General features: G+C 63.0%; 1 protein-coding gene across 2 annotated transcripts in view; it reads right to left on the reverse strand.

Moving 5' to 3' along the window:
• Window positions 1-25,613, reverse strand: part of ATP2A1 (ATPase sarcoplasmic/endoplasmic reticulum Ca2+ transporting 1) — a 36,586-nt gene extending 10,973 nt beyond the window's left edge. For both annotated transcript variants that reach the window (XM_071801320.1, XM_071801321.1), the window contains exons 1-15: window positions 25,411-25,613; window positions 23,347-23,364; window positions 22,566-22,648; window positions 20,059-20,163; window positions 17,117-17,255; window positions 15,704-15,784; window positions 14,627-14,712; window positions 12,396-12,693; window positions 10,669-10,835; window positions 9,412-9,500; window positions 7,994-8,096; window positions 7,785-7,916; window positions 6,654-6,779; window positions 5,396-5,614; window positions 3,839-4,174 (exon numbers count right to left, since the gene is read on the reverse strand). In XM_071801320.1, coding sequence (XP_071657421.1) covers window positions 3,839-4,174; window positions 5,396-5,614; window positions 6,654-6,779; window positions 7,785-7,916; window positions 7,994-8,096; window positions 9,412-9,500; window positions 10,669-10,835; window positions 12,396-12,693; window positions 14,627-14,712; window positions 15,704-15,784; window positions 17,117-17,255; window positions 20,059-20,163; window positions 22,566-22,648; window positions 23,347-23,364; window positions 25,411-25,528 — 2,100 coding nt within the window. In that variant the 5' untranslated portion in view covers window positions 25,529-25,613. The remainder of the gene's footprint in view (window positions 1-3,838; window positions 4,175-5,395; window positions 5,615-6,653; window positions 6,780-7,784; window positions 7,917-7,993; window positions 8,097-9,411; window positions 9,501-10,668; window positions 10,836-12,395; window positions 12,694-14,626; window positions 14,713-15,703; window positions 15,785-17,116; window positions 17,256-20,058; window positions 20,164-22,565; window positions 22,649-23,346; window positions 23,365-25,410) is intronic.
• Between the last annotated feature and the right edge of the window lie 642 nt (window positions 25,614-26,255).

The following is a 26,255-nucleotide window of genomic DNA, read 5'->3' on the forward strand; positions in this document are numbered from 1 at the left end:
GAGATCCATCATGGACCCCAAAGACACCTCAGATCCGTCATGGACCCCAAAACCCACGTGAGATCCATCATGGACCCCAAAGACACCTCAGATCCCTCATGGACCCCAAAACCCACGTGAGATCCATCATGGACCCCAAAGACACCTCAGATCCGTCATGGACCCCAAAACCCACGTGAGATCCATCATGGAGCCCAAAGACACCTCAGATCCCTCATGGACCCCAAAACCCACGTGAGATCCATCATGGACCCCAAAGACACCTCAGATCCCTCATGGACCCCCAAGGCCACCTCAGATCCATGGTGGACACCAAACCCATCTTAGATCCATCATGGACCCCAAAACCTATGTGAGATCCGTGGTGGACATCAAACCCATCTTAGATCCATCATGGACCCCCAAAGCCACCTCAGATCCATCTTGGACCCAAAACCCACATTAGACCCATGGTGGACCCCAAACCCCACGTTGGGTCCATGGTGGACACCAAACCCATCTTAGATCCATCATGGACCCCAAAACTCATGTGAGATCCATGGTGGACCCCAGACCCATCTTAGATCCATGGTGGACACCAAACCCCACGTTAGACCCATGGTAGACCCCAAACCCCACCATAGACCAACTGTAGACCCCAAACCCCACCACAGACCAACTGTAGACCCCAAACCCCACCATAGACCAACTGTAGACCCCAAACCCCACCATAGACCAACTGTAGACCCCAAACCCCACCACAGACCAACTGTAGACCCCAAACCCCACCATAGACCAACTGTAGACCCCAAACCCCATCATAGACCAACTGTAGACCCCCAACCCATCTCACCATGGCGGTGATCTCGTCGAAGCTCTGCAGGAACTCGATGATCTCAGATCCCACCATAGACCCATTGTAGACCCCAAACCCACCTCAGATCTATGATAGACCCCCAAACCTATCTCAGACCCATGGTAGACCCCAAAACCACCTTAGATCCATGGTGGACACCAAACACCGTCTCAGCCCTATTGTAGACCCCAAACCCCACCACAGACCAACTGCAGACCCCAAACCCCACCATAGACCAACTGTAGACCCCAAACCCCACCACAGACCCCTGGTAGACCCCCAACCCCTCTCACCATGGCGGTGATCTCGTCGAAGCTCTGCAGGAACTCAATGATCTCAGACCCCACCACAGACCCATGGTAGACCCCAAAACCACCTTAGATCCATGGTGGACACCAAACCCCGTCTCAGCCCTATTGTAGACCCCAAACCTCACCATAGACCAACTGTAGACCCCAAACCTCACCATAGACCAACTGTAGACCCCCAACCCCTCTCACCATGGCGGTGATCTCGTCGAAGCTCTGCAGGAACTTGATGATCTCAGATCCCACCACAGACCCATTGTAGACCCCAAACCCCACCACAGACCAACTGTAGACCCCAAACCCCACCACAGACCAACTGTAGACCCCAAACCCCACCACAGACCAACTGTAGACCCCAAACCCCACCACAGACCAACTGTAGACCCCAAACCCCACCATAGACCAACTGTAGACCCCAAACCCCACCACAGACCCCTGGTAGACCCCCAACCCATCTCACCATGGCGGTGATCTCGTCGAAGCTCTGCAGGAACTCAATGATCTCAGACCCCACCACAGACCCATGGTAGGACCCCAAAACCACCTTAGATCCATGGTGGACACCAAACCCCGTCTCAGCCCTATTGTAGACCCCAAACCCCACCACAGACCAACTGTAGACCCCAAACCCCACCATAGACCAACTGTAGACCCCAAACCCCACCATAGACCAACTGTAGACCCCAAACCCCACCATAGACCAACTGTAGACCCCAAACCCCACCACAGACCAACTGTAGACCCCAAACCCCACCATAGACCAACTGTAGACCCCAAACCCCACCACAGACCAACTGCAGACCCCAAACCCCACCACAGACCAACTGTAGACCCCAAACCCCACCACAGACCAACTGCAGACCCCAAACCCCACCACAGACCAACTGTAGACCCCAAACCCCACCATAGACCAACTGTAGACCCCAAACCCCACCATAGACCAACTGTAGACCCCAAACCCCACCACAGACCAACTGTAGACCCCAAACCCCACCATAGACCAACTGTAGACCCCCGAACCCCCCTCACCATGGCGGTGATCTCGTCGAAGCTCTGCAGGAACTCAATGATCTCAGATCCCACCATAGACCCATTGTAGACCCCAAACCCCACCGCAGACCAACTGTAGACCCCAAACCCCACCATAGACCCCTGGTAGACCCCCAACCCATCTCACCATGGCGGTGATCTCGTCGAAGCTCTGCAGGAACTCGATGATCTCAGACCCCACCATAGACCCATTGTAGACCCCAAACCCCACCACAGACCAACTGTAGACCCCCAACCCCACCATAGACCAACTGTAGACCCCCAACCCATCTCACCATGGCGGTGATCTCGTCAAAGCTCTGCAGGAACTCAATGATCTCAGATCCCACCATAGACCAACTGTAGACCCCAAACCCCCACCATAGACCAACTGTAGACCCCAAACCCCACCACAGACCAACTGTAGACCCCAAACCCACCTCAGATCTATGATAGACTCCCAAACCTATCTCAGACCCATGGTAGACCCCAAAACCACCTTAGATCCATGGTGGACACCAAACCCCGTCTCAGCCCTATTGTAGACCCCAAACCCCACCATAGACCAACTGTAGACCCCAAACCCCACCATAGACCAACTGTAGACCCCCGAGCCCCCCTCACCATGGCGGTGATCTCGTCGAAGCTCTGCAGGAACTCGATGATCTCAGATCCCACCATAGACCCATGGTAGACCCCAAACCCCACCATAGACCAACTGTAGACCCCAAACCCCACCATAGACCAACTGTAGACCCCAAACCCCACAATAGACCAACTGTAGACCCCCAACCCCCCTCACCATGGCGGTGATCTCGTCGAAGCTCTGCAGGAACTCGATGATCTCAGACCCCACCACAGACCCATGGTAGACCCCAAACCCCACCATAGACCAACTGTAGACCCCAAACCCCACCACAGACCAACTGTAGACCCCAAACCCCACCACAGACCAACTGTAGACCCCAAACCCCACCACAGACCAACTGTAGACCCCAAACCCCACCACAGACCAACTGTAGACCCCAAACCCCACCACAGACCCCTGGTAGACCCCCAACCCATCTCACCATGGCGGTGATCTCGTCGAAGCTCTGCAGGAACTCCATGATCTCAGATCCCACCATAGACCCATTGTAGACCCCAAACCCCACCACAGACCAACTGTAGACCCCAAACCCCACCATAGACCAACTGTAGACCCCAAACCCCACCACAGACCAACTGTAGACCCCAAACCCCACCATAGACCAACTGTAGACCCCAAACCCCACCATAGACCAACTGTAGACCCCAAACCCCACCATAGACCAACTGTAGACCCCAAACCCCACCACAGACCAACTGTAGACCCCAAACCCCACCATAGACCAACTGTAGACCCCCAACCCCACCATAGACCAACTGTAGACCCCGAACCCCCCTCACCATGGCGGTGATCTCGTCGAAGCTCTGCAGGAACTCGATGATCTCAGACCCCACCACAGACCCATTGTAGACCCCAAACCCCACCACAGACCAACTGTAGACCCCAAACCCCACCACAGACCAACTGTAGACCCCAAACCCCACCACAGACCAACTGTAGACCCCAAACCCCACCACAGACCAACTGTAGACCCCAAACCCCACCACAGACCCCTGGTAGACCCCCAACCCATCTCACCATGGCGGTGATCTCGTCGAAGCTCTGCAGGAACTCGACGATCTTGGACTTGTGCGCGGGCTCGACGCGGGCGAAGCAGCAGGCGCGTCTGCAGGCCTCGCGCTGCTCGGCCGGGGGGAGGTCGTCGAACTCGCGCCCCGTGTACGCCTTCCCGGCCACGTCCTCGTCCTCGCCGAAGATGCCGATGCGGCGGCAGATGGCGATGGCCGTGCCCTTGTTGTCCCCCGTGATCATGATGACGCGGATGCCGGCGTCGCGGCACAGCCGGATGGAGCCCATCACCTCCTTGCGGGGAGGGTCCAGCATCCCCACGCAGCCCACGAACGTCAGGTCTGTCTGTGGGGAGAAGGGGAACGTTCTGGGTGGGCCACGTGGGGCGAGAAGCTCAAAAATGGGGTCTTTGTAGGAGCAGGAACCAAACTAAGGAGGTTCTAGGTGGGCCATGTGGGCCCCATAACCCCTGAGAAGGTTCTAGGTGGCCCATACAGACCCCATAACCCCTGAGAAGGTTCTAGATGCCCATACAGACCCCATAACCCCCGAGAAGGCTCTAGGTGGCCCATGTGGCCCCAGAACTTCTGAGAAGGTTCTAAGTGGCCCATACGGACCCCATAACCCCCAAGAGGTTCTAGGTGGCCCATATGGACCCCATAACCCCCGAGAAGGTTCTAGGTGGCCCATATGGACCCCATAAACCCTGAGAAGGTTCTAGGTGGCCCATACGGACCCCATAACCCCCGAGAAGGTTCTGGTGGCCCATGTGGCCCATAACCCCCAAGAAGGTTCTAGGTGGCCCATATGGACCCCATAACCCCCGAGAAGGTTCTGGTGGCCCATGTGGCCCATAACCCCCAAGAAGGTTCTAGGTGGCCCATACGGACCCCATAACCCCCGAGAAGGTTCTAGGTGGCCCATGTGGCCCCATAACACCCAAGAGGTTCTAGGCGGCCCATACGGACCCCATAACCCCCAAGAGGTTCTAGGTGGCCCATATGGACCCCATAACCCCCGAGAAGGTTCTAGGTGGCCCATACGGACCCCATAACCCCCGAGAAGGTTCTGGTGGCCCATGTGGCCCATAACCCCCAAGAAGGTTCTAGGTGGCCCATACGGACCCCATAACCCCCGAGAAGGTTCTAGGTGGCCCATGTGGCCCCATAACACCCAAGAGGTTCTAGGCGGCCCATACGGACCCCATAACCCCCAAGAGGTTCTAGGTGGCCCATATGGACCCCATAACTCCCAAGAAGTTCTAGGTGGTCCATATGGACCCCATAACCCCCAGGACGGTTCTAGGTGGCCCATACGGACCCCATAACCCCCGGGAAGGTTCTAGGTGCCCACGTGGCCCTGGAACTTCTGAGAAGGTTCTAGGTGGCCCATACGGACCCCATAACCCCCAAGAGGTTCTAGGTGGCCCATATGGACCCCATAACCCCCAAGAGGTTCTAGGTGGCCCATATGTGCCCCATAACCCCCGGGAAGGTTCTAGGTGGCCCACACGGACCCCATAACCCCCGGGCAGGTTCTAGGTGGCCACGTGGCCCCGGAGCGCACCTCGTACTCGGCGAAGCGCGCGGAGTCCTCGAGCTGCATGTCCTCGCGCCGGGGCGGCGCGTCGCGCGTGGCCAGCGCCAGGCAGCGCAGGGTGTCGCGCCCCGTGCCCCACTCCTTGATCACCCCCAGGATCTTCTCCTTGGCCGCCGGCGTCAGCGCCACCCGCGCCGTCCCCACGCGAACCCAGTTGCAGCGGTCGATGACGCCCTCGGGGGCTCCCTGGGGACGTGGGGGACAGCATGGGACGTGAGGATGCGGTGGGACACGGGGGGACACGGGGGAACACGGGGGGACATGGGGATGTGGGGGGACTTGGGGACTTGGGGGGACATGGGGGGACATGGGGATGTGGGGGGACATGGGGACATGGGGGGACATTGGGATGTGGGGGGGACATGGGGACATGGGGGGACATGGGGATGTGGGGGGACATGGGGACATGGGGATGTGGGGGGACATGGGGACATGGGGGACATGGGGATGTGGGGGGACATGGGGACATGGGGATGTGGGGGGACATGGGGACATGGGGGACATGGGGATGTGGTGGGACTTGGGGACTTGGGGGGACATGGGGATGTGGTGGGACATGGGGACATGGGGGGACATGGGGGGACACGGGGGGACATGGGGATGTGGGGGGACATGGGGGGACTTGGGGGGATGTGGGGGGACATGGGGGGACATGGGGGGGACGTGGGGGGACATGGGGATGTGGTGGGACTTGGGGGGACATGGGGGGGACATGGGGATGTGGTGGGACATGGGGACATGGGGGGGACATGGGGATGTGGTGGGACTTGGGGACTTGGGGGGACATGGGGGGACATGGGGGGACATGGTGGTGGGACACGGGGATGATGTTGATGGGACACGGGGACAATGGTGGGACACGGTGGTTGGACATGGGGACACCATCGCAATGGGACACGGGGACATGGTGGGACATGGGGACACTGCAATGGGACATGGGGACAATGGTGGGACACGGCGGTTGGACATGGGGACACCATCGCAATGGGACGTGGGGACACGGTGACATGAGAACACGGGGACACTGGGACATGGTGACACGGGGACACGGGGACACGGGGACATGGTGACACGGGGACACGGGGACATGGGGACATGGGGACACGGGGACATGGGGACACGGCGACACTGGGACATGGGGACACGGTGACACGGTGACATGGGGACATGGGGACACGGGGACACGGGGACATGGGGACACGGGGCCACGGGGCCACGGCCCCACCTTGACGAACATCTTGTTGCCCACGGCGGCGCGCGAGGCCTTGGCCGGGGAGCAGAACACGGACATGGACTTGCGGTCACGCGAGAACTCGAGCGTGAACTCCTTCTTCATCAGCTGTTTGATCACCTGGGGACAATGGGGACGTTGGGGACAGTGGGGGTGATGGGGATGTTGGGGGCGATGGGGACAGTGGGGGTGATGGGGGTGATGGGGACATTGGGGGCATTGGGGGCGATGGGGGCATTGGGGGCATTGGGGGCGATGGGGGCATTGGGGGCATTGGGGGCGATGGGGGCAATGGGGACATTGGGGGCGATGGGGACATTGGGGGTGATGGGGGCAATGGGGGTGATGGGGGTGATGGGGACATTGGGGTCATTGGGGGCATTGGGGGCAATGGGGACATTGGGGGGGATGGGGACATTGGGGGTGATAGGGGTGATGGGGACATTGGGGTCATTGGGGTCATTGGGGGCATTGGGGGCAATGGGGACATTGGGGGCATTGGAGGCATTGGGGACACTTGGGGACACCTGGGAGCCATGGGGTGAAGTGGGGACACTTGGAGATACTTGGAGACACTTGGGGACACCTGTGAACCCTTGGGGACACCTGGGGACACCTGGAGACACTTGGGGACACCTGGGGCCACCAGGACCTGGGAGCCACGGCGTGAAATGGGGACCCTTGGGGACCCTTGGGGACACCTGGGGACACCAGGGCCTGGGAGCCACGGCGTGAAATGGGGACCCTTGGGGACCCTTGGGGACACCTGTGAACCCTTGGGGACACCTGGGGCCACCAGGGCCTGGGAGCCACGGGGTGAAATGGGGACCCTTGGGGACCCTTGGGGACCCTTGGGGACACCTGGGGACACCAGGGCCTGGGAAGCACGGGGTGAAACGGGGACCCTTGGGGACACCTGGGGACACCTGGGGACACCTGGGGACACCCAGCAACACTTTGAGGACACTTGGAGACCCCTGGGAACACTTGGAAACCCTCGGAGACGCCCGGGGCCACCGGGGCCTGGGAGGCACGGGGTGAAGCGGGGACCCCCGTGAGGCCTTGGGGACACTCGGGGGCAGGCGGTGGCCCTTGGGGACAGCGGGGGACAGCGGTGCCACTCACGGAGTTGCAGGCGTTGGCGCGCTCCACCTTGGAGAGCCCGCGCACGTCGGTGTTGAACACGTTCATCTTCTCCACCAGGCACGTCAGCGCCGTCTCCGTCGCCTCCCCCACCTTCTCGTACACGCCCTTGGCCTTGGGGACACTCGGTGTCACCGGGGGGGTGGGGGGGGACATTGGGGACAGGGGGGAGGGGACACGGCGGGGGTCACCTCGTTGTAGTCGAGGGAGGAGTCGTTGCACAGGGCGCAGATGGTGGCCAGCTCCACCAGCCCGTCGAACTGCCCGGCCTTCACGTGCTTCTCCTGCTTCAGCCTGGGGGCGTCGGGGACGTCGGGGGCGTTGGGGACGTTGGGGGCGTTGGGGACGTTGGGGGCGTTGGGGGCGTTGGGGGCGTTGGGGACATTGGGGGCGTTGGGGACGTTGGGGGTGTTGGGGACGTTGGGGGCGTTGGGGACATTGGGGGCGTTGGGGACGTTGGGGGTGTTGGGGACATTAGGGACAACAGGGATGATGGGGACGATGGGGACATCTGGGGCGTTAGGGACATTGGGGGCAATGGGGGCAATGGGACCATTGGGGACGTTGGGACCATTGGGGCAATGGGGGCAATGGGGATGATGGGGATGTTGGGACCATTGGGGCAATGGGGGCGATGGGGATGTTGGGGGCGTTGGAGACATTGGGGACAATGGGGATGATGGGGGCGATGGGGACATTGGGGGCGTTGGGGACATTGGGGGTGTTGGGACCATTGGGGGTAATGGGGGCGTTGGGACCATTGGGACAATGGGGGCAATGGGGGCAATGGGACCATTGGGGACGTTGGGACCACTGGGGCAATGGGGGCGATGGGGGCGATGGGGACATTGGGGGTATTGGGACCATTGGGGCCATTGGGGGCAATGGGGCCATTGGGGGCAATGGGACCATTGGGGACGTTGGGACCATTGGGACCATTGGGGATGATGGGGGCGATGGGGACGTTGGGGGCGTTGGGGACATTGGGGATGATGGGGACATCGGGGGTGTTGGGGACAATGGGGGCGTTGGGAGCATTGGGGACATTGGGATCATTGGGGCAATGGGGATGATGGGGGTGATGGGGACGATGGGGGTGATGGGGACATTGGGGGTGTTGGGGACAATGGGGGCATTGGGACCATTGGGGGCAATGGGGGCAATGGGGATGATGGGGACATTGGGGACAATGGGGGCGATGGGGACATTGGGGGCGATGGAGATGTTGGGGACGTTGGGGACACTGGGGGCAATGGGGGCATTGGGGACGTTGGGGACGTTGGGGACGTTGGGGACGTTGGGGGCAATGAGGACCCCCCCATAATGTCCCCTCGCCACCCCAATGTCCTGAATGTCACCCTGCTGTCCCCAAGGACCCCTCAATGTCTCTTTGACACCTCCATGTCCCTAAGGGGCCTCTGATGTCCCCTTGGGTGTCCCAGTGTCCCCAAGAACCCCCAACGTCCTCAAGACCCCCCAATGTCCGTTGTCTCCCCAACGTCCCCAAGACCCCCAACGTCCCCTCGCCACCAATGTCCCCAAGCCCCCCAGTGTCCCCAAGACCCCCAAGGTCCCCTTGTCACCCCGATGTCCCCTTGGTGTCACTCACACGTCGCCCTCGGGCGCGTAGGTGGAGCCGGTGATGGAGAACTCGTTGAGGGCGCAGACGTCGCCTTCCACCTTGTCCACGATGAACATCTGGGGACACGGGGACAATGGGGACATCAGGGGACATCAGGGGTTCTTGGGGACGTGAAAAGGTCACCCAAGACCACCCAGGGCCACCCAATGCCACCAAGGCCACCCGGTGCCATCCAAGGCCACCCAAGACCAACCAAAGCCACCCAGAGTCACCCAAGACCACCCAAAGCCACCCATGGCCACCCAAGGCCACTCGGTGCCACCCAAGGTCAACCAAGACCATCCAAAGCCACCAAGGGCTACCAAGACCACCCGGTGCCACCCAAAATCACTCAAGGCCACACAAGGTCAATGAAGACCACCCAATGCCACCAAGGCCACCGGGTGCCACCCAAGACCATCCAGAGCCACCCAGGGTCAACCAAGGCCATCCAAGACCACCCAATGCCACCAAGACCACCCAAAGCCACCCAAGACCACCCAAGGCCACCCAAGGCCACCCAAGGCCACCCAAGGCCATCCAAGGCCATCCAAGACCACCCAATGCCACCAAGGCCACGCAAGGTCAACCAAGACCACCAAGACCATCTGATGGCATCCAAGACCACCCAAGGCCATTCAAGGCCACTCAAGACCACCCAATGCCACCAAGGCCACCCAAGGCCACTCAAGACCACCCAAGGCCATCCAAGGCCACCCAAGACCACCCAAGGCCATCCAAGCCCACCCAAGGCCACTCAAGGCCACCCAAGGCCATCCAAGGCCACCCAAGGCCACCAAGGCCACCCAAGGCCATCCAAGACCACCCAAGGCCACCAAGGCCACCCAAGGCCATCCAAGACCACCCAAGGCCATCCAAGGCCACCCAAGGCCACCAAGGCCACCCAAGGCCATCCAAGGCCACCCAAGGCCACCCAAGACCACCCAATGCCACCAAGGCCACCCAAGGCCACCAAGGCCACCCAAGATCAACCAAGACCACCAAGACCATCTGATGGCATCCAAGACCAACCAAGGCCATCCAAGGCCACCCAAGACCACCCAAGGTCACTCAAGACCACTCAAGGCCATTCAAGACCACCCAATGCCACCAAGGCCACCCAAGGTCAACCAAGGCCACCAAGACCATCTGATGGCATCCAAGACCACCCAAGGCCACCGAATGCCACCAAGGCCACCCAAAGCCACCAGGGCCACCCAGGGCCACCCAAGGTCCCCCGCGCACCTTGCAGACGGACATCTGGTTGGTGGTGAGCGTGCCGGTCTTGTCGGAGCAGATGACCGAGGTGCAGCCCAGCGTCTCCACCGAGGGGAGGCTGCGCACGATCGCGTTCTTCTTGGCCATGCGCCGCGTGCCCAGCGCCAGGCACGTGGTGATCACCGCCGGCAGCCCTGCGCACACCGGGCGGCCACCGCGTCAACGGGGCGGCCACCGGGACAGCGGGGCGGCCACCGGGACAGCGGGGTGGCCACCGCGTCAACGGGGCGGCCACCGGGACAGCGGGGCGGCCACCGCGTCAACGGGGCGGCCACCGGGACAGCGGGGTGGCCACCGCTTCAATGGGGAGGTCACCGGGACAGCGGGGTGGCCACCGCTTCAATGGGGCGGCCACCGGGACAGCGGGGTGGCCACCGCTTCAATGGGGAGGTCACCGGGACAGCGGGGTGGCCACCGCTTCAATGGGGAGGTCACCGGGACAGCGGGGTGGCCACCGCTTCAATGGGGAGGTCACCGGGACAGCGGGGTGGCCACCGCTTCAATGGGGCGGCCACCGGGACAGCGGGGTGGCCACCGCTTCAATGGGGAGGTCACCGGGACAGCGGGGTGGTCACCGGGACAGCGGGGTGGCCACCGCTTCAATGGGGAGGTCACCAGAGCTATGGGGAGACCACCAGTTCAATGGGGCAACCATGAGGCCACCGGGGCAATGGGGAGGACACCAGGACATTGATGACCCCATAGGTGCCACCAGAAGGTCACTATGACCCCATAGGTGCCACCAGAAGCCCATGATGCCCCAATAGGAGCCACCAGAAGCCCATGATGACCCCATGGGTGCCACCACAAGGCCACTATGACTCCATGGGTGCCACCAGAAGCCCATGATGACCCCATAGGTGCCACCACAAGGCCACTATGACCGCATAGGTGCCACCACAAGCCCATGATGACCCCATAGGTGCCACCACAAGACCACTATGACCCCATAGGTGCCACCACAAGGCCACTATGACCCCATAGGTGCCACCAGAAGCCCATGATGACCCCATAGGTGCCACCACAAGCCCATGATGACCCCATAGGTGCCACCACAAGCCCACTATGACCCCATGGGTGCCACCAGAAGCCCATGATGCCCCCATAGGTGCCACCACAAGGCCACTATGACCCCATAGGTGCCACCAGAAGCCCATGATGACCCCATAGGTGCCACCACAAGCCCATGATGACCCCATAGGTGCCACCACAAGCCCACTATGACCCCATGGGTGCCACCACAAGCCCATGATGTCCCAATAGGAGCCACCACAAGCCCACTATGACCCCATGGGTGCCACCAGAAGCCCATGATGCCCCCATAGGTGCCACCACAAGGCCACTATGACCCCATAGGTGCCACCAGAAGCCCATGATGACCCCATAGGTGCCACCACAAGCCCATGATGACCCCATAGGTGCCACCACAAGCCCACTATGACCCCATAGGTGCCACCACAAGCCCATGATGTCCCAATAGGAGCCACCACAAGCCCACTATGACCCCATGGGTGCCACCAGAAGCCCATGATGTCCCAATAGGAGCCACCAGAAGGCCATGATGACCCCATAGGTGCCACCACAAGACCACTATGCCCCCATGAGTGCCACCACAAGACCACTATGACCCCATAGGTGCCACCACAAGGCCACTATGACCCCAGAGCCCCCCCGTACGCCCACCGCGACCCCACCTTCGGGGATGGCGGCCACGGCGAGCGCCACGGCGATCTTGAAGTAGTAGATGGCGCCGCGGATCCAGGAGCCGCCGTGCACGGGGTCGTTGAAGTGGCCGATGTTGATGAGCCACACGGCCACGCAGATGAGCGAGATGACCTTGGAGAGCTGCTCGCCGAACTCGTCCAGCTTCTGCTGCAGCGGCGTCTTGTCCTGCTCCGTGGCCGCCATCTCGTCCCGGATCTTCCCGATCTCCGTGTTCACCCCCGTGGCCACCACGATGCCCACGGCCTTGCCCGCCCCGATGTTCGTGCCCTGTGGGGGGGGACGGTGGGGGTGGTGGGGGTGGTGGGGGTGGTGGGGACGTTGGTGGTGATGGGGGTGGTGGGGACATTGAGGACATTGGGACACTGAGGACATTGGGGATGGTGGGGATGGTGGGGACATTGGGGACATTGAGGACATTGAGGACATTGAGGACATTGGGACGTTGAGGACATTGGGGATGGTGGGGATGGTGGGGACATTGGGGACATTGGGACATTGAGGACATTGGGGATGGTGGGGGTGGTGGGGACATTGGGGATGGTGGGGACATTGGGGACATTGGGGATGGTGGGGACATTGAGGACATTGGGGATGGTGGGGACATTGGGGACATTGGGGATGGTGGGGACATTGGGGACATTGGGGACATTGGGGATGGTGGGGACATTGGGGGCAATGGGGACATTGGGGACACTGGGACATTGAAGACATTGGGGGTGGTGGAGATGGTGGGGACATTGGGGACATTGGGACATTGAGGACATTGGGGATGGTGGGGATGGTGGGGACATTGGGGACATTGGGACGTTGAGGACATTGGGGATGGTGGGGACATTGGGGACATTGGGACATTGAGGACATTGGGGATGGTGGGGACATTGGGGACATTGGGACGTTGAGGACATTGGGGATGGTGGGGATGGTGGGGACATTGGGACGTTGAGGACAATGGGGATGGTGGGGACATTGGGGGCAATGGGGACATTGGGGACGTTCCCGATCTCCGTGTTCACCCCCGTGGCCACCACGATGCCCACGGCCTTGCCCGCCCCGATGTTCGTGCCCTGTGGGGGGGGACGGTGGGGACGGTGGGGACGGTGGGGACATTGGGGGTGGTGGGGACATTGAGGACATTGGGACACTGAGGACATTGGGGATGGTGGGGATGGTGGGGACATTGGGGATGGTGGGGACATTGGGGACATTGGGGATGGTGGGGACATTGGGGATGGTGGGACGTTGAGGACATTGGGGATGGTGGGGATGGTGGGGATGGTGGGGACATTGGGGGCAATGGGGACATTGGGGACACTGGGACATTGAAGACATTGGGGGTGGTGGAGATGGTGGGGACATTGGGGACATTGGGACATTGAGGACATTGGGGATGGTGGGGGTGGTGGGGACATTGGGGACATTGGGACGTTGAGGACATTGGGGATGGTGGGGACATTGGGGGCAATGGGGACATCGGGGACGTTCCCGATCTCCGTGTTCACCCCCGTGGCCACCACGATGCCCACGGCCTTGCCCGCCCCGATGTTCGTGCCCTGTGGGGGGGGACGGTGGGGGTGGTGGGGACATTGAGGACATTGGGGATGGTGGGGACATTGGGGGTGGTGGGGACATTGGGGGTGGTGGGGACATTGAGGACATTGGGGGTGGTGGGGGTGGTGGGGACACTGGGGACATTGGTGGATGGTGGGGATGTGTGGGGAGAACATGGGGACATCGGGACAGGGGGACACAGGACATGGGGACACTGGGGATGGTGGGAACACTGGGATGTGGGGACAGGGGGACAGGGGACACGGGGACAGGGGGACAGGGGGACAGGGGGACAGGGGGACAGGGGGACAGGGGGACACGGGGACAGGGGGACAGGGGGACAGGGGGACACGGGGACACGGGGACATGGGGACACGGGGACATGGGGACAGGGGGACAGGGGGACACGGGGACAGGGGGACAGGGGGACAGGGGGACAGGGGGACATGGGGACAGGGGGACAGGGGGACATGGGGACACGGGGACAGGGGGACAGGGGGACAGGGGGACATGGGGACAGGGGGACAGGGGGACAGGGGGACAGGGGGACACGGGGACAGGGGGACAGGGGGACAGGGGGACAGGGGGACACGGGGACAGGGGGACATGGGGACACGGGGACAGGGGGACACGGGGACACGGGGACACTGACCGAGAACAGCATGTTCTTCTTGTCCTGGTTGACGGCGCGGGGGTCGGGAACCGGCTCCGTGTGCTTGATCACAGACACCGACTCCCCTGCACCAGTACGGACCAGTATGGACCAGTTTGGACCAGTACGGACCAGTACAGACCAGTACGGACCAGTACGGACCAGTACGGACCAGTATGGACCAGTTCAGACCAGTACGGACCAGTACGGACCAGTACGGACCAGTATGGACCAGTATGGACCAGTATAACCAGTATGGAACGGTATGGATGAGTATAACCAGTGTGGACCAGTATAACCAGTACAGACCAGTACAACCAGTATGGATCAGTACAGACCAGTACGGACCAGTACAGACCAGTATAAACCAGCATGGACCAGTATGGACCAGTATGTCCTTGTACCTCACCCCTTGTACTGGTGAGGATGGACTGGTCCCCCCCATGTCCCCCCATGTCCCCCCGTGTCCCCCCCGTACCGGTGAGGATGGACTGGTCCCCCCCATGTCCCCATGTCCCCCCATGTCCCCCCGTGTCCCCGTGTCCCCCCCGTACCGGTGAGGATGGACTGGTCCCCCCCATGTCCCCCCATGTCCCCCCATGTCCCCCCATGTCCCCCTGTGTCCCCCCCCGTACCGGTGAGGATGGACTGGTCCCCCCCATGTCCCCCCCATGTCCCCGTCCCCCCCCGTACCGGTGAGGATGGACTGGTCCCCCCCATGTCCCCATGTCCCCCCATGTCCCCATGTCCCCCCATGTCCCCATGTCCCCCCATACCGGTGAGGATGGACTGGTCCCCCCCATGTCCCCATGTCCCCCCGTGTCCCCGTGTCCCCCCCGTACCGGTGAGGATGGACTGGTCCCCCCCCTGTCCCCCCCGTACCGGTGAGGATGGACTGGTCCCCCCCCTGTCCCCCCCGTACCGGTGAGGATGGACTGGTCCCCCCCCTGTCCCCCCCGTACCGGTGAGGATGGACTGGTCCCCCCCGTGTCCCCATGTCCCCCCATGTCCCCCCCATGTCCCCGTGTCCCCCCCGTACCGGTGAGGATGGACTGGTCCCCCCCGTCCCCCCCGTACCGGTGAGGATGGACTGGTCCACGCGCAGGGTGGTGGATTTGATGGAGATGATGCGGATGTCGGCAGGGACCTTGTCACCCACTGGGGGTCACGGGGGTCACGGGGGTCACAGGGGTCACCCCCATGGCCCCCAGTGTCCCCATGCCCCCCATGACCTCCCATGTCCCCCAATGTCCCCCATACCCCACTATGTCCTCCATATCCCCCCATGTCCCCATGTCCCCAATGTCCCCATATCCCCCAATGTCCCCAATGTCCCCCACATCCCTTTCCTCCCATTTCCCCCATTTCCCCCTCTCTTTCCCCCCATTCTCACTGCCATTTCCCCCCCGTTCTCCCCCATTTCCCCCCCATTTTCCCCCATTTTTCCCCCATTTCCCCCCCATTTCTCCCCATTTTTCCCCCCAATGTCCCCCACATCCCCTTCCTCCCATTTCCCCCATTTCCCCCTCTCTTTCCCCCCATTCTCACCACCATTTCCCCCCCATTTCCCACCCGTTCTCCCCCATTTCCCCCCCATTTTCCCCCATTTCCCCCCCACTTCTCCCCATTTCCCCCCCAATGTCCCCCACGTCCCTTTCCCCCCATTTCCCCCCATTTCCCCCCATTATTTCCCCCTCTCTTTCCCCCCATTCTCGCTCCCATTTCCCGCCCGTTCTCCCCCATTTCCGCCCCAGTTTCCCTCCGTTCTTCCCCATTCCCCCCCCATTTTCTCCCCATTTCCCCCCCACTTCTCCCCATTTTTCCCCCCAATGTCCCCCACGTCCCTTTCCCCCCATTTCCCCCCATTATTTCCCCCTCACTTTCCCTCCATTCTCGCTCCCATTTCCCGCCCGTTCTCCCCCATTTCCGCCCCAGTTTCCCTCTGTTCTTCCCCATTTCCCCCCCATTTCTCCCCATTTTCACCCCCAATGTCCCCCACGTCCCTTTCCCATTTCCCCCCATTATTTCCCCCTCACTTTCCCTCCATTCTCGCTCCCATTTCCTGCCTGTTCTCCCCCATTTCCACCCCGTTTTCCCCCATTTCCCCCCCATTTCCCCCCCACACACTGTCCCCAGTGTCCCCCAATGTCCCCCGCGTCCCCTTCCTCCCATTTCCCCCCATTATTTCCCCCTCTCTTTCCCCCCATTCTCGCTCCCATTTCCCGCCCGTTCTTCCCCATTTTCCCCCCCACTTCTCCCCATTTTTCCCCCCAATGTCCCCCACGTCCCTTTCCCATTTCCCCCCATTTTCCCCCATTATTTCCCCCTCTCTTTCCCCCCATTCTCGCTCCCATTTCCTGCCCGTTCTCCCCCATTTCCGCCCCGTTTCCCGCCGTTCTTCCGCCGTTTCCCGCCGTTCTTCCGCCGTTTCCCGCCGTTTCCCGCCGTTTCCCGGCGCCCCTCCCCCCGCCGCGCCCCGCGTCCCCTCACCCGCCACCTCGGCGATGTCCCCGGGCACCAGGTCGCGCGCCTTGATCCGCTGCACGGCCTTGCGGTCGGCGCGGTAAACCTTGCCCATCTCGGGCTCGTACTCCTTCAGCGCCTCGATCGCGTTCTCCGCGTTACGCTCCTGGGGCCGTGGGGACATCGGGGACACCGTGGGGACATTGGGGACACCGTGGGGATGCCGTGGGGAGGTTATGAGTGGGTTATGGGGGGGTTATGGGGGGGTTATGGGGGGTAAACCTTGCCCATCTCGGGCTCGTACTCCTTCAGCGCCTCGATCGCGTTCTCCGCGTTACGCTCCTGGGGCCGTGGGGACATCGGGGACACCGTGGGGACATCGGGGACACCGTGGGGATGCCATGGGGGGGTTATGAGTGAGTTATGGGGGGGTTATGGGGGGGTTATGGGGGGTAAACCTTGCCCATCTCGGGCTCGTACTCCTTCAGCGCCTCGATCGCGTTCTCCGCGTTACGCTCCTGGGGCCGTGGGGACATCGGGGACACCGTGGGGACATCGGGGACACCGTGGGGATGCCGTGGGGAGGTTATGAGTGGGTTATGGGGGGTTATGGGGGGGTTATGGGGGGTAAACCTTGCCCATCTCGGGCTCGTACTCCTTCAGCGCCTCGATCGCGTTCTCCGCGTTACACTCCTGGGGCCGTGGGGACATCGGGGACACCGTGGGGACATCGGGGACACCGTGGGGATGCCGTGGGGGGGTTATGAGTGGGTTATGGGGGGGTTATGGGGGTCAATGGGACACTGGGAGGCACCACGGGGAGGTCAATGGGGACAATGGGGACATGGGGACAACGTGGGGAGGTCATTGGGGACATTGGGGACAACGTGGGGAAGTCATGGGGACACCATGGGGACATTGGGGGGAACATTGGGGACACCATGGGGAGGTTATGGGGAGGTTATGGGGGTCAATGGGACACTGGGAGGCACCACGGGGAGGTCAATGGGGACAATGGAGACATTGGGGACAACATGGGGATGTCATTGGGGACATTGGGGACAACATGGGGAGGTCATGGGGACATCGTGGGGACACCACAGGGGGGACGTGGGGGGGTTATGAGTGGGTTATGGGGGGGTTATGGGGGTCAATGGGACACTGGGAGGCACCACGGGGAGGTCAATGGGGACAATGGGGACATGGGGACAACGTGGGGAGGTCATTGGGGACATTGGGGACAACGTGGGGAAGTCATGGGGACACCATGGGGACATTGGGGGGAACATTGGGGACACCATGGGGAGGTTATGGGGGTCAATGGGACACTGGGAGGCACCACGGGGACATCAATGGACACAATGGGGACAATGGGGACATCATTGGGGACACTGGGGACACCGTGGGGACATCGGGGACACCGTGGGGATGCCGTGGGGAGGTTATGAGTGGGTTATGGGGGGGTTATGGGGGGGTTATGGGGGGTAAACCTTGCCCATCTCGGGCTCGTACTCCTTCAGCGCCTCGATCGCGTTCTCCGCGTTACGCTCCTGGGGCCGTGGGGACATCGGGGACACCGTGGGGACATCGGGGACACCGTGGGGACACCGTGGGGAGGTTATGAGTGGGTTATGGGGGGGTTATGGGGGGGTTATGGGGGGTAAACCTTGCCCATCTCGGGCTCGTACTCCTTCAGCGCCTCGATCGCGTTCTCCGCGTTACGCTCCTGGGGCCGTGGGGACATCGGGGACACCGTGGGGACATTGGGGACACCGTGGGGACATTGGGGACACCGTGGGGATGCCGTGGGGAGGTTATGGGGGGGTTATGGGGGGGTTATGGGGGTCAATGGGACACTGGGAGGCACCACGGGGAGGTCAATGGGGACAATGGGGACATGGGGACAACGTGGGGAGGTCATTGGGGACACCATGAGGACATTGGGGGGAACATTGGGGACACCATGGGGAGGGTATGGGGAGGTTATGGGGGTCAATGGGACACTGGGAGGCACCACGGGGAGGTCAATGGGGACAATGGGGACAATGGAGACATTGGGGACATCATGGGGACACTGGGGACATCGTGGGGACATTGGGGACAACATGGGGAGGTCATGGGGACACCATGGGGACATTGGGGGGAACATTGGGGACACCATGGGGAGGTCATGGGGACACCATGGGGACATTGGGGGGAACATTGGGGACACCATGGGGAGGTCATGGGCGGTCAATGGGACACTGGGAGGCACCACGGGGAGGTCAATGGGGACATTGGGGACATTGGGGACACCGGAGGGACGGTGGGGACACCACTGGGGGGAACCAGGGGGACATCCCTGCGTCCCCAACCCTGTCCCTGCGTCCCCAACCTCGTCCCCAAGCCCCTCCGCGTTCCCACCACGTCCCCAATGTCCCCAATGTCACCTGTGTCCCCAACACCCCCATGTCCCCAAATCCCCCACTACCCCCCATGTCCCCCCATATCCCCAATGTCACCTGTGTCCCCAACACCCCCATGGACCCCTACCCCCAATGTCCCCCATGTCCCCAATGTCCCCAACATCCCCCTACCCCCCACTGCCCCCCATGTCCCCAATCCCCCCGTGTCCCCCATTGTCCCCATGTTCCCCATATCCCCAATATCCCCATAGCCCCAATGTCCCCCCATTGCCCCCCACGTCCCCAATACCCCCATGGCCCCCACTGCCCCCCATGTCCCCAATCCCCCTGTGTCCCCCAATGTCCCCAACACCCCCATGTCCCCCACTGTCCCCCACTGTCCCCACTGTCCCCAATCCCCTCGTGTCCCCCACTGTCCCCAACACCCCCATGTCCCCCATGTCCCCAATACCCCCGTACCCCCCATTGCCCCCAACACCCCCAATGCCCCCATATCCCCCACTGCCCCCCCTGTCCCCAGTGTCCCCAATCCCCCCCTGTCCCCCGTGTCCCCCGTGTCCCCACCTGCCACACGCCCACCACGGCGTTGGCCACGAGGATGAGGAGGATGACGAAGGGCTCCACGAAGGCCGTGATGGTCTCCTCGCCCTCCTCGAACCAGGCCAGCACCTGGGGACACGGGGACAGCGGCGTCACCGGGGGACACGGGGGACACGGGGGACATGGGGGACACGGGGGACATGGGGGACGTGGGGGACATGGGGGGCATGGGGGACGTGGGGGGATATGGGGGACGTGGGGGACATGGGGGGACAGCGGCGTCACCGGGGGGGAGGGGACATGGGGGACATGGGGGGACAGCGGTGTCACTGGGGGGGAGGGGACATGGGGGACATGGGGGGACAGCGGTGTCACCGGGGGAGGGGACATGGGGGACATGGGGGGACAGCGGTGTCACCGGGGGGAGGGGACATGGGGGACATGGGGGACATGGGGGACATGGGGGGACATGGGGGGACATGGGGGACATGGGGGGACAGCGGTGTCACCGGGGGGGGGACATGGGGGACATGGGGGACATGGGGGGACAGCGGTGTCACCGGGGGGGGGACATGGGGGACATGGGGGACATGGGGGGACAGCGGTGTCACCGGAGGGAGGGGACATGGGGGACATGGGGGACATGGGGGGACAGCGGTGTCACCGGGGGGGGGACATGGGGGACATGGGGGACATGGGGGGACAGCGGTGTCACCGGGGGGGGGACATGGGGGACATGGGGGACATGGGGGGACAGCGGTGTCACCGGAGGGGGGACATGGGGGACATGGGGGACATGGGGGGACAGCAGTGTCACCGGGGGGAGGGGACATGGGGGACATGGGGGGACAGCGGTGTCACCGGGGGAGGGGACAGCGCGGGGGGGAGGGGCCGCAGCTGTCCCCATGTCCCCTCCCCCCCCCAGCTGCTCCCGACACCCGAGATGTCACCGCAGCCCCTCCCCCCCCAGGGCGCCCCCAAGGACGCGGCGCCCCTCCCCCCCCATGGTGTCCCCGAGGTGTCCCCAAGGTGTCCCCAGGTGTCCCCAAGGTGTCCCCAAGGTCACCCCGATGTCCCCAAAGTGTCCCCAAGGTATCCCCGAGGTGTCCCCGAGGTGTCCCTGATGTCCCCAAGGTGTCCCCGAGGTGTCCCCAAGGTGTCCCCAAGGTCACCCCCATGTCCCCAAGGTCTCCCCGAAGTGTCCCCAAGGTGTCCCCGAGGTGCCCCTGATGTCCCTGAGGTGTCCCCGATGTCCCCAAGGTGTCCCCAAGGTGTCCCCAAGGTGTCCCCGAGGTGTCCCTGAGGTGTCCCCGGTGTCCCCGAGGTGTCCCCAAGGTCACCCCAATGTCCCCAAAGTGTCCCCGAGGTGTCCCCAAGGTGTCCCCGAGGTGTCCCCGATGTCCCCGAGGTGTCCCCAATGTCCCCGAGGTGCCCCTGATGTCCCCAAGGTGTCCCCAGGTGTCCCCAAGGTGTCCCCAAGGTGTCCCCAAGGTGTCCCCGAGGTGTCCTCAAGGTGTCCCCAAGGTCACCCCCATGTCCCCAAGGTCTCCCCAAAGTGTCCCCAGGTGTCCCCAAGGTGTCCCCAAGGTGTCCTCAAGGTGTCCCCAAGGTCACCCCCATGTCCCCAAGGTCTCCCCAAAGTGTCCCCAAGGTGTCCCCGAGGTGCCCCTGATGTCCCTGAGGTGTCCCCGATGTCCCCAAGGTGTCCCCAAGGTGTCCCTGAGGTGTCCCCGATGTCCCCAAGGTGTCCCCGAGGTGTCCCTGAGGTGTCTCTGATGTCCCCGAGGTGTCCCCGAGGTGTCCCCAAGGTCACCCTGATGTCCCCAAGGTCTCCCCAAAGTGTCCCCAAGGTCTCCCCAAGGTGTCCCCGAGGTGTCCCCGGTGTCCCCAAGGTGTCCCTGATGTCCCCGAGGTGTCCCCAAGGTGTCCCCAAGGTGTCCCCAAGGTCTCCCCAAAGTGTCCCCAAGGTCTCTCCAAAGTGTCCCCGAGGTGTCCCCGGTGTCCCCGAGGTGTCCCTGATGTCCCCAAGGTGTCCCCAAGGTGTCCCCAAGGTGTCCCCAAGGTCTCCCCAAAGTGTCCCCAAGGTCTCTCCAAAGTGTCCCCGAGGTGTCCCCGGTGTCCCCGAGGTGTCCCCGGTGTCCCCAAGGTGTCCCCAAGGTGTCCCCAAGGTGTCCCCAAGGTCTCCCCAAGGTGTCCCCGAGGTGTCCCTGGTGTCCCCAAGGTGTCCCCGGTGTCCCCGAGGTGTCCCCGGTGTCCCCAAGGTGTCCCCAAGGTGTCCCCAAGGTCTCCCCAAGGTGTCCCCGAGGTGTCCCTGGTGTCCCCAAGGTGTCCCCGGTGTCCCCGAGGTGTCCCCGGTGTCCCCAAGGTGTCCCCAAGGTGTCCCCAAGGTGTCCCCGAGGTGTCCCTGGTGTCCCCAAGGTGTCCCCAAGGTGTCCCCAAGGTCTCCCCAAGGTGTCCCCGAGGTGTCCCTGGTGTCCCCAAGGTGTCCCTGATGTCCCCGAGGTGTCCCCGGTGTCCCCGAGGTGACTCACGAAGGAGATGCAGGCGGCCAGGAGCAGGATCCGCACCAGCAGGTCCTCGAACTGCTCCACCACCAGCTCCCAGATGGTCTTCCCTGCCACGGGGACGTTGGGGACATCGTTGGGGACACTGGGGACGTTGGGGACAGCGGGGACATTGGGGACATTGGGGATGTTGGGGACGTTGGGGACGTTAGGGACGTTGGGGACGTTGGGGACAGCGGGGACGTTGGGGACAGCGGGGGGGTGGGGGCGTTGGGGGGGGTGGGGGGATGTGGGGGGTATGGGGGATATGGGGGGTATGGGGGGTATGGGGGATATGGGGGGTATGGGGGGTATGGGGGGTATGGGGGGTATGGGGGATGTGGGGGGTATGGGGGGTATGGGGGGTATGGGGGGTATGGGGGGTATGGGGGATATGGGGGATATGGGGGATATGGGGGGTATGGGGGGTATGGGGGGTATGGGGGGTATGGGGGATGTGGGGGGTATGGGGGGTATGGGGGATATGGGGGGTATGGGGGATATGGGGGATATGGGGGGTATGGGGGGTATGGGGGGTATGGGGGGTATGGGGGGTATGGGGGATATGGGGGGTATGGGGGATATGGGGGTTATGGGGGGTATGGGGGATATGGGGGATATGGGGGGTATGGGGGGTATGGGGGGTATGGGGGTTATGGGGGATATGGGGGGATATGGGGGGTATGGGGGGTATGGGGGGTATGGGGGACATTGGGGGACATTGGGGACATGGGGGATATGGGGGACCCCCCCATGGTGGGGTACTCACCCTCCTCAGCCGGGAGCTCTGTGGGGACACAATGGGGACACATTAGGGACACAATGGGGACATTGGGGACACAATGGGGACACATTAGGGACACAATGGGGACATTGGGGACACAATGGGGACACAATGGGGACACAATGGGGACACATTAGGGACACAATGGGGACACAGGGGACACGTTAGGGACACAATGGGGACACATTAGGGACACATTAGGGACACAGTGGGGACATTGGGGACACATTGGGGACACATTAGGGACACAGTGGGGACACAGGGGGGACACCCCCAGCCACCCCAAAGGGTCCCCCAGTCCCACTGTGTCCCCACACCCCCATGGCCCCCATTGTCCCCCATGTCCCCCATTGTCCCCCATGTCCCCCATGTCCCCCACTGTCCCCTCTGGCCACTGCGCCCCACGCACCCCATGGCCCCCATTGTCCCCCGTTGTCCCCGTGATGTCCCAAACTACCCCAACGTGTCCCAATGTCCCCCCCACGTCCCCACACCCCAAATGTCCCCCATGTCCCCCCATGCCCCCTGTCCCCTCCCACCATTGTGCCCCCCGTTGTCCCCATGTCCCCTCTCACCATTGAGCCCCCATGTCCCCATTGTCCCCATTGTCCCCATTGTCCCCATGTCCCCACTGTCCCCATTGTCCCCACTGTCCCCACTGTCCCCATTGTCCCCATGTCCCCCACTGTCCCCACTGTCCCCACTGTCCCCACTGTCCCCATGTCCCCCCTACCCCCCCGTCCCCTCTCACCACTGCACCCCCTATACCCCCATGTCCCCCCATTGTCCCCGTTGTCCCCACTGCCCCCATCGTCCCCATGTCCCTCACTGCCCCAATGTCCCCAATGTCCCCATTGTCCCCATGTCCCCACTGTCCCCAATGTCTCCCTGTCCCCTCTCACCATTGTGCCCCCATGTCCCCGTTGTCCCCACTGCCCCCATCGTCCCCATGTCCCCCTGTCCCCATGTCCCCATTGTCCCCTCTCACCGTTGTGCCCCCATTGTCCCCCTGTCCCCCGTCCCCTCTCACCGTTGTGCCCTCATGTCCCCCCCTGTCCCCATTGTCCCCCCTGTCCCCATTGTCCCCCTGTCCCCTCTCACCATTGTGCCCCCATGTCCCCATTGTCCCCATGTCCCCCCCCGTCCCCTCTCACCATTGTGCCCCCATGTCCCCCCTGTCCCCATTGTCCCCCATGTCCCCTCTCACCATTGTGCCCCCATGTCCCCATTGCCCCCATGTCCCCATTGTCCCCATGTCCCCATTGTCCCCCCACACCCCCATTGTCCCCCATGTCCCCCATGTCCCCATGTCCCCTCTCACCATTGTGCCCCCATGTCCCCCACACCCCCATGTCCCCCATGCCCCCATTGTCCCCCTGTCCCCTCTCACCGTTGTGCCCCCATGTCCCCATTGTCCCCCATTGTCCCCCTGTCCCCCGTCCCCTCTCACCATTGTGCCCCCATGTCCCCCCTGTCCCCATTGTCCCCATGTCCCCCACTGTCCCCCAATGTCCCCATTGTCCCCTCTCACCGTTGTGCCCCCAATGCCCCCATTGTCCCCCTGTCCCCTCTCACCGTTGTGCCCCCATGTCCCCATTGTCCCCCAATGTCCCCATGTCCCCATTGTCCCCATGTCCCCTCTCACCATTGTGCCCCCATGTCCCCATTGTCCCCATTGTCCCCATGTCCCCATGTCCCCCATTGTCCCCTCTCACCATTGTGCCCCCCTGTCCCCATGTCCCCCCCTGTCCCCTCTCACCATTGTGCCCCCATGTCCCCATTGTCCCCCCTGTCCCCATTGTCCCCATGTCCCCCCCGTCCCCTCTCACCGTTGTGCCCCAATGTCCCCATTGTCCCCCATTGTCCCCATGTCCCCCCCTGTCCCCTCTCACCGTTGTGCCCCCATGTCCCCATGTCCCCCATGTCCCCCCCTGTCCCCATTGTCCCCCATGTCCCCATGTCCCCATTGTCCCCATGTCCCCTCTCACCGTTGTGCCCCCATGTCCCCATTGTCCCCAATGTCCCCATGTCCCCCCTGTCCCCTCTCACCGTTGTGCCCGTACTTCTCCAGGCTCCTCTTCACCTGCTCCGGGGAGAGCCCCACGCCCTCGCTCACCCCGAAATACGCCAGGCACTGCTCCACCGTCTTCGCGTGCGCGTTCTCCATGCTCGCGCTGGCCCCAACGTCCCCAACGTGTCCCCAATGTCCCCAACGTGTCCCCAATGTCCCCAAAGTGTCCCCAACGCGTCCCCAACGTCCCCACCGCGTCCCCACCGCACGGGGCTGGGGGCCGGGCGCCCTCGGGGTGGCACCGCGGGGGCTTTTGAGGGGACACCCCCCCCCGGCCCCGCCCCCCCGGGGGTGGCACTTGTGTCCCCCCCCCCCCCATTGGTGTCACTTGTCACCCCCCCCCATGGCACTTGTCACCCCCCCCATTGGTGTCACTTGTCCCCCCCCCCATTGGTGGTACTTGTGTCACCCCCCCATTGGTGTCACTTGTCACCCCCCCCCCATTGGTGTCACTTACAGCCCTGGGTTATTTCTGGCCCTGCTGGGGGGGTGGGGGGGGGGGGTGGGGTGAGGACCCCCCCCCCTTGTCACCTTGTGTCACATCCCCTTGTCCCCATGGCCCCCCCCTTGTCCCCATGGCCCCTTCTATTATCCCCATGTCCCCCCCTCCTTGTCCCCATGGCCCCCCCCATGTCCCCTCCCCCTTGTCCCCATGTCCCCCCCACTTTGTCCCTATGATCCCCCCCTTGTCACCCCCTTATTCCCATGACCCCCCCCATAGCCCCCCCTTGTCCCTATGACCCCCCCTTTGTCACCCCCTTGTCCCCAAGTGCCCCCCTCCCCTTGTCCCCATGGCCCCCCCTTCACCATCTCGGGTGTCCCC

The sequence above is a fragment of the Patagioenas fasciata genome, chromosome 37, assembly GCF_037038585.1.
Source record: "Patagioenas fasciata isolate bPatFas1 chromosome 37, bPatFas1.hap1, whole genome shotgun sequence".
NCBI classification, from domain to species: Eukaryota; Metazoa; Chordata; class Aves; order Columbiformes; family Columbidae; genus Patagioenas; species Patagioenas fasciata.